Source organism: Passer domesticus, chromosome 1 (genome assembly GCF_036417665.1).
Source record: "Passer domesticus isolate bPasDom1 chromosome 1, bPasDom1.hap1, whole genome shotgun sequence".
NCBI classification, from domain to species: Eukaryota; Metazoa; Chordata; class Aves; order Passeriformes; family Passeridae; genus Passer; species Passer domesticus.
Genome location: NC_087474.1, coordinates 95,889,326 through 95,904,969, shown reverse-complemented (window position 1 = coordinate 95,904,969; position 15,644 = coordinate 95,889,326). Strand labels below are relative to the sequence as shown.

The 15,644-nt window shown below is 44.2% G+C and overlaps 1 protein-coding gene across 5 annotated transcripts in view; it reads left to right on the top strand.

Annotated features, from left to right (window-relative positions):
- The first annotated feature begins 7,408 nt into the window (after positions 1-7,408).
- EPB41L4B (erythrocyte membrane protein band 4.1 like 4B) overlaps positions 7,409-15,644 on the top strand; it is a 170,210-nt gene continuing 161,974 nt past the window's right edge. For 2 of the 5 annotated variants that reach the window (XM_064430005.1, XM_064430016.1), the window contains exon 1: positions 7,419-8,287. In XM_064430005.1, the coding sequence (XP_064286075.1) occupies positions 7,988-8,287 (300 nt within the window). In that variant the 5' untranslated portion in view covers positions 7,419-7,987. Of the gene's footprint in view, positions 8,288-15,644 lie in introns of all 5 variants that reach the window. The other 3 variants (XM_064429992.1, XM_064429999.1, XM_064430011.1) reach the window with 3 other exon arrangements.

Sequence of the window (15,644 nt, the reverse complement as noted above, 5' to 3'; positions counted from 1 at the left end):
CATCTCTCCACACTCAAGAGCTATTCCAGTAGTGCACTGAAAGTCTTTTTCACTCAGGTCAAACAAACTATATTGACTCAATTTCTCCACTAAACAGGATCCTAGCCTGGACACAGTGGAACTCTAATGTTACAGGGTTCCAAGCTGATAGCTGCAAGTGTTTGGCTCAATGGTTCTGGGATAAGTTTTGGGCCCTGGCTGAGACGGTAACATGTTGGCATGCCCCTGTGGAGAACCAGGTCCAGAAGAGTTGAAATCTCATTTCTTCCCACCGCTCTTCAAAAGGCCCCCTCACCTCCCTGGAGCACAGGATGGGAGCAGTCAATACCCCTCACCCTAGCACTGATCCTCTTGAATCAGGCAAGGCAACCTCAATGAATAAATGTTTACAGTCCAGTCTATTCTCCCATTTAATTTTGCTCATCTATGATGGTGAGAATACTTAAATATCCAAACAGAGAATACTTATGGTTGCCTGCCTGTTAGCACAATTTTTTTACGCCTGCCTCCAAAACTGTAAACATGGGAATCAAACATCTGCTATGCTTTCAGCAGGAAAAGAGATTACAGTGAGGTACAGCTACTAACATTCTTTATTTCGGGCTCAGATTTTTTTTTTAATTGCTAAGAGTTTCAACAAATGATCTTAGACACAATATAAAAGAACTTACATTTAAATAGGCTTGCAATTATTTTCACTACATCTTAATAATTTGAATGACACATGCCTTACTCTTTTATGAGCTGCCAGGGTGAAAAAAATCCCGTCCAGCCCAGCAAACTTCTCTCTGCATGGCTTCACGCCAGTGAACAGTAAAGGAACACTCCACGAATCTCCAGTCTTCACCTAAAGTTGCCCAGTGACTTTCAGGTCTGCAAATGGTCCTATTGTCAGGGTGTAAGAGATATTTTCTGTGTTGCAAATTTAGAAGAGTTCATAAATTCAAACTTGTAAAGGAGTCAGGATCTTTTGAAAGCAATGCATCCAGTCAACTGAGTTCATGTGTGGCTGAAGGCACACTAAGTATTTTGGAGAAAATAACTATGGATATTGTTGTTCACATAAAAATGATGCTATGTAAATTTATTTGTTCATTTCAAACAGAACTGTCTGTATCAGGCTGTTTTGGTTTTTTTTTGTTTTTTTTTTAGAATTACTTGATTTTTAGACAGATTTCTTCTGCACTGTAACTGTGACTACACTTAAGGGAAATCGAGCTAAACTAAGAAATAATTGTTTCCATCTCTTCAGCAATGTGTTGTAATATTGCTAAAGTTATCAAACCTTCTTATGAAAATATAAAAACATTTCTTTATAATCAAGTCATAGGAGGCATAAAAGGAAATTTATTATATTAATAATTTATATATTTTAGACTTCTCTGGCTCAAGATGTAGTAGCCAGCACTTTACTATGTGTTATTATGTAGTCCTGTCTTCTGAGCAGAAGCAGCCCTTCATGCTTGTATTTTAGAGGAAACATACCTTTCGGTATCACTGACTTTAGAAAGATGAGAAAAATAAATTTATTTCTCTGGTGTTTTGGGATTCACTGTGTTTGCTCCTGATAAATTCAAAGGATACAAATTTCGTCCCAGTGATATAAGGAGGATCTTTCTGATCTTTCTGCATACTCCAGCCAGTCTACATGACTTTTGTTTTTGGGAAATGGCTTCTGAAAACCTGCCAGAAGTTTTTCCCAGTGACTCCAACTGGTAAATGCCATAGGCATGGGAATAGCTCAAGACAAAGCTGATACGAACCCCCTTTTCTGCCCTTTGGCAGCATCACAACCCTTTCTGTGGTCTGTGTCTCCACCTTACACTGCCATCATCTGACAGAGGATCCCAAGAGACTAAAAATATTGTTAAATAAAAATCCATGTACGTGACAAGAGAAAGAAAACAGACTCAGAAGAACGTTAGAGTCTTCTGATGCCATCACTGCAAGATGGCATAGGACAGTGTGTGCACAGCACAGTGCCTGGAAAAAAAGGAAAATGCTGGGCAAGAAGGAGCCTTTGTTGACAGTGCATGTATGTTATTAATATTTGATGGAGGAAGGGAAGGAGAGGAGAAGGATTTGGAATAGATTTCCTTCATCTGGTGCTGCACTTATGAAAAAAACCCCCACAAACTCAGTAGGCAAGTAGCACGTCAGGAAACTTTAATGATCAAGCAGATGTTAAGTCACAAAATCTCTCAAAGATTTTCCCGTCCAGGTCACATACTATGAAGAGATATTGCTTTCCAATCCTATAATAGATTTTGCTTTTTTTTTTTTTTTTACTGGGATAAATTTGCATTTGTGTCTGACAATCTATCTAGGAAGCTAAAGTCCATATACACACAAGAGAGCTCATTAGGAAGTAGATAGTGTTGTTTCATTCTATACTCAGATTATCAGTCAGATATAAATAACATTTTAATTAATATGTATTTTACTTCCTAAAATGAGCTGTTTGCTGTTTAGGAAAATGCAGTTTCTAAAAAACAAGAGTTACAGAACACATCTACTTTATGAAACAACTTCATAGTATGTCAACAACATAGTATGTCCTCCTGCCTGGGGAGGTGGTGGAGTCACCATCCCTGGAAGTGTTTAAAAGAACATTGGATGTGGCACTCAGTGCCATGGTTTACTTGAGGTGTTGGGGCATGGGTTGGACTTGATGATCTTGAAGGTCTCTTCTAACCTAGTGATTCTGTGATTCTGTAACAAACTGGGTCCACATCCCTCAGGTTTCAGCAAAACCTGTGATAGACAATGTAAGATTAGAAATAAAAATTGATTAAAATATTTTTATTTAAACTATTGGCACTGATGGTTTAGTCTTTCAGTTTGGATTTTTCTTTCCTGTTTTCTTGTTACTGGTAGGCACAGGACAAATAAACTGACTCAGCAGCCTCAATGGCTTCATCTCTTTCCTTTTTGTTGCTTTTCCATTCTTGGTCTCTTAGAATTACTTACTTTCATTGACTCATCTCTTCATTTGTTGACTAGTTTGCCTCCAGCAAGTTCCTCCTCTTGAAGTACAGCACCCTGGCTGCCTCCTGTCCCTTGTTCTCTCAAACAGTTCAACAGGTGAAGAGCTGAAGTCTCCAAATGAGGAGGGGATCTCCTTTCTGTCCCCAGCATAACACCCAGGCAATGGAGTACCCAGAGTATCTGACTTAACGCTTCTTTTAATTAACCAAATCTAATGTGATGCTTGTTCACTATAACCTTCACCTGTGCTTTATTGCTCAGTTGGTTTTTAGTATGCACTGAAAGTTTCCAGCAGTTCACCTAAGTGGTTTGTTGCCCATCAGACCTATACAAGTTATCATTCAGCACTGCAGTGCCAAAGGTATCTTTGTTGCAAATTTTAGACCTTATTAATTCCTGCACAGCACAAGAAGCCATGGATATCTATTTTCAGTGGAGATATAATTAAAAGATGCATAATTACAGTTAGAAAATTTTCCTAGAAAACTTTACTCTTTCAGCATGTGATGACTGCTTATAGGTAATATTCTAAGCAGTCTTCTAGGCTCACCAAAGGTTAACATCAAAACAGTTCACCAGTGGAAAGACACCTCAGTTTTTCAGCTGAGCACCTGTTATTTTTGTAATTTAAAAAAGCATTGAAAACTTTTTTCATTAATGCTTTAAACCTAATCATAAGCTTGAATATAAATAATATTCAATATTATTTCTGTGTATTGAAGTCAGTACAAACCTGATAAAATTCTCACTAAAGGAAAGAACATATGATTAAATCATATTGAACTTTCTTATTCGATGGACGGGAGGCATTGTAAAGCGTTCACTTCTCAAGAAACATTTTCTAATGAAAAGTTTTTTGTTCTTACATGTTTATGAACAAACCTCTCTGGATATACAAAAACAGCTCTTTGAGTGAACACATTTATTCTTCAGTGAGCTACTGTTTTATTTATGCTGGTAAAAAAAATGATTTATTTTTTCTGTATATATGGATTAACAGGAACAGCAATAGCTGCCACAATTCATGCCTACTGAAACACTGATATTCTAAATGGAGAAGTATAAATTATTTTTTTTCTTAATGGAGGACTTTTGAAACACTTGGAGTAGAACATAAAAAAGGAAAATCCTGACTACCTCTGATAATGTGATATCTTTTGCAGGAATTCATCCACCAGCTCCAGCACCATGGCTCTATGATTGGGGTAACTTTCTGCCTATTCAAACACATATTTCCATTACAATTGCAGGACAGAGATTATTAGTATTTTTCTTGGCTGTTAAACAGCTACTGCATTTCAGTGTTGGTAAAATAGTTCTACATATAATTTTCCTTTTCTGAAATGAAAGTGTTTTGGGATCTCTCTAGATGAAAGATGGACTAGAAATGCAAATTATCCTTAGCCACACATTCAGAATTACCTTTGTATTTTATTCTAAATCTGTATCTGGGTATATAAAAATCCTGAAAATCGGTGACATTAGACCTGCTCATATAACTGACATGCTTTTGGGGAAAATAAACAGATAGAACTGCTAGCTGCCGCATGAATGTTGTAATGGAATGAGTGCTAATGCTGAAAGTGTCTCCTTTAATGAAATTTTTAATAAAAAAATTAATTTGATTTATGTGTTTAGAGAAATAGCCCCAGAAAATTAATATCCAAAAGCTTGAGTGAATTTATGTCATAACTTCTCAAGTTTCTTTCCCCCCCACCCCCAGCTTTATTAACATAGACATTTGGGTTTGCACCAATACTTGCTCTTTGAATCTCTATATGTAAGTTTCCTCCAAGTAATAACTGTAACAAGACATACCCTGGCAGAACCTTGCAAAATATAAGCCTGTTTAAGTTACTCAGTAAAGATAACATTTCTCCAAAAATGCAGAATAAGAAACTCTAGCTGCATGTAAATTAAATTTAGAATACTCCTTTGCATAGAGTGAAAGTCTGGCAAGCCAGGAAAAATCCATAAATGTGATTGCAGTGACAGAAAGTAAAACAAGAAAGAGGCCTCTGATGTCCAGGCAGCACATGCATGCCCTGTGTAGGAGAAGTCTCTTCACAGAACTGTTGATGGCTTTGCTCCCCCATCCCCATGACATCATTGCCTCCATTTCCAGGCTTTCCAAAAGCTTCCAGACAAGATCTGAACAAAACCAAAATGCTGATTGAAAGAGCAAGAATAAAGTAAAATTTTATTGTAGTTATTACTGTATCTATGAAACTTTTATGTAGTTATTTAGGTACAAGCAGCAACAGGGGCTCCAATGGTTAAAGATTCCCCATCTTGCTGCTGCTACACTGATGTCAGGAGGAATTTTGGTAAATGTTTTTTACACACTGCTCAGCACCATGGCAAAGCCATGGTTACTTGCAGGGATTGCTACCAGAACTTCAATATGAGTTAGGAAAAATGGTTTGCCTAGGTCACCACCTTTCCTGTGGCAGTAGTCAAATCATGGCTTCCAGAAAAGTCTGGAGTACTCTGTGGTAGGTCAATGTTGCAGTGGAAGGCTATTTTGATAAAGATTTAAAGGAAATGCCCTTAACTACAGTAAAGACGAGGACCATGCTTGTGTCTCTCATTGGAAAGCAAGCAGGCACTCGGAGGAGGGACTGCAGGACAGGTGCCAGCCAACCAAACCCCTTCAGCGCCTGTCCATCTAAAAATGGAGAGAGGATATGGGTGCAACACGTATGTGGAAATCTGAATATAAATGCTAGTTTAAATACTTCTCTAGGCATCCTCAGTGCCACTGTTGCACAAGGTTTTTGTTTCACGGCTAAAGATAGCTCTGCTGGTAACATGAGACAAAATAACGGTGGAATTGTTTTACTCCAAGAGAGGCTGGGTACTAAGGAACCAGCTTTATTTCCTCCCACCACCAGCTCCTTCTAAAAGATGCTTTACTGTGAGCATTACCTTGTATTTCTTAACATGAGCCTTAATGGGACCTCAGCATCCCTAGGGCAGTTCTCTAAATGCAGGACTGCCTCTGGGGTATGGCCACTGGCCTGTATCAGGTGTGCTGCTAATGTAAGTCGAGCAAGCCGTCGTTTATGCATTTTAAAACACGAGGCTCCTGTTTCCATGACAGAACTTGAAAGAGACAAAGGGCTGAAGTCTCACAGCTTCAGAGTAAAAAAGATTTTAGCACGGCAAAAGATTTGCTCGGTTTTCTGCCAGTCCAGTCCCAAGTGATGCAAGACCTCTCTTCCACCCCACTCTCCTTTGTACCAGAATTGCTATAGCTCCCTCAAGAGACAAGAGTATTTCTGCTGAATTTCCAACTCTTTAAGATAATTTGTGCTGCTTGTGGTATGCAAACAAGCTTTATGGGACTGGGATATCTTCACAGTGTTCAGAGCAGTGAAAGAACTCCAAAGTACGCTGCAGCACTCAGGATCTGAAAGAAAATTGAAATTCTACTCCTAATTCAAGGGGGAAAAATGGAGAAAACCCCCATAATCTGTATTAAATGTCTACTTTTGATTGTGAGCATTAGCAGGCAGAGATTAGCACCTCTCCTCTCTGTTTCTGTAAACAGCCCTGTTCTTCTGCAGCCCTTCTGCTTTTATGCAGCCATAAAGTGCAGAAGGGCTGCAGGCAGATCTCTGCCAAAGATCACGCAGTTTAGTGACAGTCTTGGCTGATGAGACACTTCAAGACCTGATCCAGGGCATTGAAGGAACATGGAAAAGGATGCAGGAGCAGCAGGCAGTTACCTAATACTATCAAGTCTCAATAAAAAAATGACAAGCTGAGACATTTTGGCAGGCTTTCTGAATACCTAATAGGACAATGCTTGTGTAAATGGGCCTGGCAGTGAGGTGCAGTGAAACAAACTCAAAGCAGAAAAAATCCCCAAACCCACACTTTAGAAGCAGCAAATTATTTCAGTTCAAAGCTCTTCAGATCACACTGGCCATAGGGTAACAGAATTAGCCTCACTGATTCTTTCTGCAAGACATGATTCGAGTCCAGTACTTTATACGTAGCAATTCAGCAAAAACGCTCCCACCCGAGCCAGAATACATAAATACTTAACTTTTTGGCAGAGCGACCGTGAGAGTATTTGTACCTATGTATGTGCTGTGACAGATAAACAAACCCGTACTCCTTACAGAAGCGAAAGGGAGTAAAACCCCGGGACGGTCGGGAGGGTCTGGTTTTTCCACGGGGCCAAGTTCCCACAGCGGTTTCCTGAAACCACCAGACCGCGCTGATCGCAGAGGCAAATGCGGGGGCATTCCCACGCACCGGGCAGACGTGTCTGTGCACGGGGGATGTAGGCGGCGGCGGGAGAGGCGGCGCGATGCCCTCCTCCTCCTCCTCCTCTTCCAGGTGGGATCCGCCGCTTCGGCCACCTCCAACACAGGCGAGATCCGTCCTACTGCCTGCGCTCACTTCTCCATCCCCCCTTGTGCTTTTTTTATTTCCAAACAACTTCCCCCGTCCCCTCTCCCGCCCGTCCGAAGGGGCGGGAGCGGCAGACGGGCGCGGGAGGGACGCGGGGCGGGGGCAGCCCGGCAAGCCCGGCCGCGGAAAGAGGCTCCGCGCCCCCGCCGCTCCTCTCCCCTCCCCGGCCCGGGGGCGGCGGCGAGGGGCTGCCGTCGCGCAGACACCGCCCCAGCGGCCGCGGAGCTGTTCCTGGAGGAGAGGAGCGGAGCGGAGCAGCGCGGCTGGGCTCGGCTCTTGCCCAGCGGAGCTGCGGGCGCTCTCCCCGGCCTCCCCCGCAGGTGGCCGCCCGCCTCAGCAGCTCCCCCTGCCCGCACGGCGCGGTGCGCGGCGGCGGGAGGGGCCGCGTCCCGCCCCGCCCCGCCGTGCCGCTGCCGGGCGGCGCTGCAGAGGGCGGAGCGGGCGGCGCGGCCGGCGCCCGGCGCGGGCTGGCTCCCGGCGGGCGGCGCTGCTGCGTTGCTCTGGGAGGCGCCGCGGGGCCGGGCGCGGAGCTGCGGGCTCGGGGGTGTGAGCGGCCGGGCAGGGCGCCCCCAGGATGCTGCGGTTCCTGCGCAGGACCTTTGGCCGGCGGTCGATGCAGCGCTACGGGCGAGGAGCCGGGCGCGGAGCCGGGCGAGGTGGGCTCGGCGGCGAGGGGGACGAGCGGGACGGGGGGCTGCGAGGAGCGGCCGCCGCCGCCGTCGGCTCGGGAGCCTTCCCCTCCTCGCCGCTGCCCGGAGGGGTCGTGCACAGCGCCGGAGCGCCCGTCCACATCCCGGCGGCCGGCGGCAGCAAGCCGGTGCTGCAGTGCCGCGTCCTCCTCCTGGACGGGACCGAAGTCAGCGTGGAGCTGCCGGTGAGTAGTGTGCGCTTACCTCCGCCGCCTGCAAAACGGCGCCTGCAGCTACCCTCTCCCCTCCTCCGCATCGTCCCCCCCTCGCTGGCGACAGGCACCTGCGAGTGCCCCCCCCCGGCCGCACAACAGGCGCCGTTCTCCGGGAAAGCCTCGCTAGTTTCGTCCTTCCCTCCGCGGGCGCCCTCGCCGCCGTCTCCGCCTGCATGCACCTGCTGCCAGGTGCGCGGCGCGCCTCCCCGCCATGACCGCCGCCCGCCCCCGTCCTGCCGGCGGGAGCCGTCTGCGCCCTTCTTCCCTCTCCCGGGAGCCAGCGGGGAGGTGGGCACCCGCTCTCCTCCTCCCCTGCACAGCCCAGAGCAGCCCCTTGCAGCGCTGCCTTCCGCGGCGCCTCTCCCGCCGGGAGGGGCCGTCCCCGCCGTGCGGGCGCTACCTGTGCCTCGCCCCGGCTGGGGCGGGGGGCTGCCCGCTGAGCCCGCCCGACGGCACCGCCGGCCGGGGGGCATCCCGCTGTGCCAGGCGGGCAGAATGGAGCCTCTGCGGGGCAGCGGTGCCTTCGGCCTCGCTGCCCTGCGGCTTGCAGCCCCCAGCCCCGCAGCACCTGCGGCTCCGCGCTGCCCCCGCCGCGCTGGGGTCTCCGGGGGGCCGCCGCCTCCTTCTTCCCCTTAGTTCTTGCTTCCCACCTTCCCCGCCGCCGGGGCCGGCTGGTGGGCCCTTCGGGATGCCCGAGGAGCTCTCCCCGTGCCGTGGCGGCCGGGTGCGGGGCCGGGGTCAGGGGTGAGCCCGGGCGGCTCCGGGGGTGCAGCCCGGCCCGGCCCGCGGGTGCGTGGCGGTGCCGGCGCTGAACTTTCTCCCCTCCCGCCGCTGTGCAGCAGGAATGAGGAAGGGACGGTGCTGGCCTGCGGGGCTGTGCGTGTGTTGTTTGTGCCTGCTCGCTGAGGTTGGGCCGCGTTTGTAGGTGTTTCGGCATCTCCAAAGCCCGTTGTGTGTCCTTTTATCTCTCTTAAACTCATCTGCACGGTGTGTATTTTGTAATTTGCAGTTTTGTTTTTTTCATTCCTCACAGCTGCTAAGTACTCACCGCCCATCCTTGCTTGCTGACCTTTTCCCTCCCTCTTGAAACCCAAGTTTCCCATGAAATAGTACGGAAGTTTACTATGTTTGAGAAGCATTTAATCTTCTTTCCATTTCAACCTAAATAGTCACCAGCCATTAAGCCTGGTCTCCAAAAACAGGTGGGAGAACTTAGTAATAGTGAATGCAACAGCCTGAGAAATTGTGCACTGCTTTAATCTTCAGCAATACAAAAGAGAGGGTTTTTTCAGAGTGCCTTTAGACTCTTGTTAGGTGCCTTTCGTATTAGCTGTCATCTGTATATATTGGCATCATTTCACTAAAACATGGAATTTGGCAACCCTATTGTTTCTGCTTGAAAGAAACAGAAGAGATTGAGTAAGACTCTTACAAGTGAAGTATGTGAACGGAGCCACCTAGAGATACTTGCTGCAGCATTATCAGGCCTCCCTTGCCTACAGACTACATTGCACATTTCTAGAGATTTGAAATGCTGATATATTTCCTCTCCTCACATCTCCTTCTCAACTTGCTAAACTCCTCCTAGCATCTGAGCACAAATTTTTATAAAGTAGAGTTGATGATTGTTATCAGTGTGCTAAGGGTTTACCTACAGAGGTCTATGTCAATAAGCTCAGTAAATATTTTGTTTAAGGTTATACTCTGATTTGTCAAAGGTCAGATTTTGCTGTAGAGCCCATTAAAGATGGTCTGAAGATTTGTAGGATAAGGAAATGATGTAATGACACTCATAGTCCTTGAGTGCTGAAAACTTATGGACATATCTGCTTGGCCCAGTAAAGAAGCTGTGGAGCATTCTTGCTTGAACTGACCTCCAAATGAAGTTTAGACTTACCAATGCTTTCCAAATGTGAGCTGCACATGTGGTGTTGTAGCTCAGCTCTCCAAAGGCAGAGTAAGAAGTTGGCTTTTTTTTTTTCCACTCAAATCCCTAGAGTGATGGAGGACTTTGGAGCATGTAAAAGCTGTCAGTGTTTTGAGGATTAAAAACTGTTCTGTTGAATTACATATCTGTTCCTCATGTTTTTTTCCTTTCTTTAACAGAAAGTGACACCCACGCTGAGAGGTAGAAAAACTGAAAGAGGCATGCACCGTTTATAGAAGTTGATCAGTAAAGTTCCTCTGAGCTTTGCCGGTCTAGGTTTCATGGGAATAGGGCGTGAAACAGAATGTGCTTTAAGACGCAGAAGCTGAGGTATGGGACTGGTTAAGCTGAATGAATTGAGTAGCATCTCTTTAAAAAAGTGTGTGGTGCTTTCTTTCATTTTAGCTCAAATTTTATCAAAAGGAGGGAGTGTAGGCTTCATCACCAATGAGCAGCTTACTCATGAAGTCAAGTACGGAGATGATTGCAGAGGATTTCACTGTGCTGCTGATTGTGTTTGCAAGCACTTGTTTCGGAGATACTGGCATCTATCAAATGTGCTCTTCATGCTGACATTGCACCCCTCTTGCCTTTCTAGTTGAAAAAGGAACTTGTTGGTATTAGAACACAATACTCTTGCAAATACAAATATACAAATTTTTAGGCTATCTCTAAGACATTGTTTAGAAGTAATTGAAAGGTTTATTGGATTTCAAAGACTACGGGGCTTATTTGCTTGTGTGGAGGATCGACAGAAAAGACATAACTGGGGGAAAACAGCTATATACACAGAAAAAAGGTTCAGAGTTCTTTTCTTTTTAGCTGTTGTTTCATTTTTTAAAATATTCCAATAAAACTGAAACATTGAAACTTTTGTCCAAGTTAAATGTATCATGTTCTGCCACAGTACTGTCTTATAGGTGGGGGCTGTTGGAAAAATAAATCCTGCATCAGTAAATTGATAACTGGCGTTGTGGTTAATGTTATAATTTGTGTGATAGCCTGTATCAGAAAGTACATGTCTTGTAAGCTCTTGTTAGTTCATGGTGGTAACAGAAGCAGAGATCTGTCCTGGTCTCCAAGTTCTTCCTTAGCTCGTTGTTCTCTAGGCTGCATAGCAGTAGTGAACTAGAGTAATCTTCCTTCTTTATCGGTGCTTCCACACCCTCTTTCTACCAGAGCATTTGCACTTTATGCTTTTTACTGCGTGTGCTCTGCCCTTGGACTACCCGGTCTGCTTGCCTGCCCTTCTCCGTGCTGTGTACTCTTTCATTTGTAGGTGTTCTCTGGCTTTCACAAACTTGTTTCGTACCCAGCTGCCCCCACACAAATGTCAACAGAAGATTATTCTGAGCACTGCAGATATCCCTGGATAATGGTTTCTGTACTCAGCTTCTTGCATGAAATTTCAAGGATTGCTTAATGATGCTGGCTTTTTTCTTCACTCTTAAGGCAAGAATCATGTACTTTAAAAGTATTCTTTCTAAACAGAATAATGCACTGGATGGCTTTTTAAACCCACGAGCTCCTCAGGGCCCTGTATTGAATGTGGGATGCTATTAAGGTTGGATCTGTTATACAGGGGTGAGTGACAGTTGACCAGTTCTGTTGCTGTGGGGTGATTTCCCATGGGAAGGGGAAAATAAATGGTGTCATTACTTCTTCTTGACCTGACACCACGTGTCTGCACATCTGAAATCCAGTGATGAGAGCTGATGCAAGGAGAAAAACGCTTCCATTAGAAACCATCTCTCCTCCCTCACACAGAGCTGTCTGTATTTCTTTCTACCACTGGGAACCCATTCAGTATCTTTTGTGTTGCCCTCTCATTTACACTGGGGGCGATTAGCTGGTCAGAGTTTGCAACTTGGTTGTAGGTAGATGGAAGGCCACTTGCTCACTGTTGCCAAAACAATCCTGCCTCTGTTTTTCTGGAGGACTCGTGACTTTAATGAAAGGAAAACTGCTTGTAGGTGATGCTGTGTTCTACACAGAAAGAATGCAAGGAGAGAGCATTGACATTTAGGTAGCAGTGATGGTGCCTGCCAGTTAATACATGGATAGCTTTCAGATAAAGCCAAGAAGCCAAATTTTTCTTAACTCTAAGGCATGATGGCTGACATTTCTAAAAACCGAGCCTTTGATTTTTAATTAGGTGCATCTTATGAAAGCTTAAAGGGCAGATATGAAAGATGGCTATTCAGTGTGACTGTCAAGAGTAGCAGGAATTAATGTTGCTTAATGCCGTTGAAAACAGTATTTTCTGATAAATTGTGGGAGGGCAGGAGGAGAATGTGTAGAGTGTTCTTGGCTTTCTGTAGTCTTAAGTGGGATAAAAGAAGAAGCAAATGGTAAGCTTCCTCCACTATGAAAATCCTCATCCTGCAAAGCAGATCTGAGGTACCTTACATTTCCTGTGATTTGAATCCACAGCAGTCAACATGTTGTCTGTTATAAATACTTTTTTCTAAAAATCTTCTTGCTCTGAGAAATTCCTCTGCTGCTGTGAAGACTGTTACAAAGACTTGTGTGATGTATTAGAAAGTATGTAATGTTTAAGGATTAAATTAATCAACAACTCAAATATAACTCTTCAAATCTGTGAATTATTTTCAGATGAATGGCTTTTCTATTATTTCTTTGCCATCCTTTTGGTGTATCTGTTTTAATAATTGTTTTGGCTGCTATGGAAACACTTCAGGATAGGAATAGTAAATGTTCTTCAATACTGTTTTCTAATCTCTGATCTGCTATGTGTTGTATTCATTTCTTATTGGGGTAACATGAGCATAGCAGAAATTGCTGTCTGGCCTCTATGCTTACATCAAATATAGATGCTAACTCTTGAGCAGTCATCTCAGTTTTATTGATTAGTATATTTGACTTGATAAAGTTATAAATATCAGGAGAGAAATGCAACGCATTTTTCCTTGCTTTCATATCTTATATGACTTCCAAATAATGTTTCATGAATATTATCTCTAGAGACATGCTCTAATATGCACGTAGATATTTGGATTCAGGTCCTGCTTTGGAGTTTCCTAGCTAAGGAGTTACAAACACATACACCCGCCTCTGACTGACATATTACATCACATGGGTAATGGGATTTTTTAATAAATTCTTTAAAGCTTTTATCATTTATAAAATTGGTAATATGCCTTCTTTATGGAGAAGTTACCTTTCAACAACATAAAATTAGAGTACTTGCTGGAAAATGTTAAAAGCATATTTGCAACACTGGAAAGGGAAAGGCCTCTCACATTCATGAGCTCCTGTAATTTCCTTCATAAACTGATCAGGCTCTGTTGGTAGAAGAGGTTGGATTATTTTTGCTTCTTCAGTTCATGTTGAAATGCCTTTTGAGTACCTCACAGCTCTGATTAAGCAGCTGTATCTGGAATTCAATGTGTTGTCTGCTGGTAATAACCTTTAATTATGTTATCCCTGTTCCATATGCCTTGATGCATTGCTGCAGTGTGTACTGAAGGTGTGTGAAAGGCATTCATAGTACAATCACATCCAGAATTGGGAACATGCACAGCCCCAGAGATAGAAAAATGAGATGGGGTGTGCACACATGACTGCAGCCATGCTTCAGAAATGCATGAGGTTAGGCTCTTGAGAGAGAAGAGGGAATTTTTGGCCCTTGATGTGCTTGCCAAACATCCCCAATAAATCTACAGCAGATAAAAGAAACATAGTAGAAAAGGGAGTACATAGTAGGAAAAGGAGACAAAAAGCAGCATTTTGTTTTGGCATATGTAAGAAAGATCTGCTTGTGAGTTCCATTAGTTATTAATGAAAACCAATGCAATTTTTTCAGTGTAATACAGTTAGACAGGATGACAGGAGTGCTGCTGCAAAGAGTTGACAACCAGGGAGGAGGAGAAAGCCAGTGATGAGAGCAGTGTAATGCAAAAGCAAGAGCACCCAGAACTAATTCTCTGATGGAGAGATTATGTGCTTGGAGAGATGGGGAGAGGATAAGGTTGTTGTATGCGTTTGTTCAGAAGCCTTTTAGCAGTGGCCTGGAAGACAGCTATGCTTAGGAGAGTAAGCATGTGAAAAGTCACTGTGGCTCTCATTATTAGCCCAAAAATGCATTTCATAGCAGGTGGTCACCCTGGGCTGACCTATCCCATAGCAAACCTTGGATAAACTTTGAAGACCACCATGGATTTGAAGAGAGAGGGTCTCTAAGAAGGAAACTTACAGAACAGTTTGATCATACAGGAACTTTTTTATCAACAGTGTACCTCTAATATGTTTTGGGGCTTTGTTCCCATGGTTCTGTCCTAGCCTATAGTGCTGGGTGGCAAGCCTGTAGCTTTGGGCTCTCAGTAGGAGTCCTGAAGAGGAAAAAGAACATCAGGGCATGTAAAAAGTTTCTATGAGGTAAGAAATAGGTGCAAAGAGACTTTGGAAGTGCAGTACATGTGTAAGAGCAAGCAGAGGACTAGTTTTGTTTGGATTGCAGAAGATGGCACAGGAAGAAAAAAGCTGAAGAGACAATGTGAATAGCAGTATAACTATATATAAAGTACAGGATTTATTGTTCATCTGTTTCTTTTCTGAAACAGAAAGGGGACAGCTATCTCTGCTCCTGTTTCTCTGCATGTGCTTTGTCTTCATGTACTTCCTTGTGCTCCTGTTTGTAATGCCTCTGTAAATACCTTTTTTATGTAATTTTCTCTGAGAGGCCTTGTTTAGTGTCACACCTTCTTCAAGCCTAGGTCCATTTTTCAATTCAGGGCTTCTGTTGTTAAATTCCCAACCATTTCAACTCTCCCTTTTAATTTGCAATCTTCTCCTTGAGCAATTATCTATACTTTTTCTGTGTGGATACCATCTGTATTACTAGCATGATACCTAATGGATTTTCTTCTTATAAGAGATGATTTATTTTAGTTTCATGGGTCTTCCTTAACTTGACTCTGTGTTCCCAATCTGTAAAAGTAGTTTTATTTTCCTCCTAGGAGGAGGAAACACAAGCTGTGAGGAATCTCTTCTGGAAAGCACTCTTTTAAAGAGCATTAGAAGTCTGCTTCCTTCTGGTTTGGGGCTTGAGCATAGCTCTCTGTCCTATTCCCTCTTACTAGTTTAGAAAATGTCTGTGTTTTCCTGCAGTTGTCAGGAATTTGAAACGCTCCTCAGCCCTGTTCCTTTCCCAGGAAAATTCAATTTTCCTGCTGTGGCCATGAGTTGGTGGCTGGCTCTGCAGCTCATTCAGCCAGCTTGACTCACCTAAGTGTCCCCTCTGCCAGGGCACAAGTGGTGCAGGTTGAGGACAGCTTGATGTGAACATTGGTAGAGCTGACATTAGGTAAACACTGGTAGCTATTGATGAAATTATTAATACAAAGGTTACACCTCCATACTTTAAAAATGTGTGGTTTC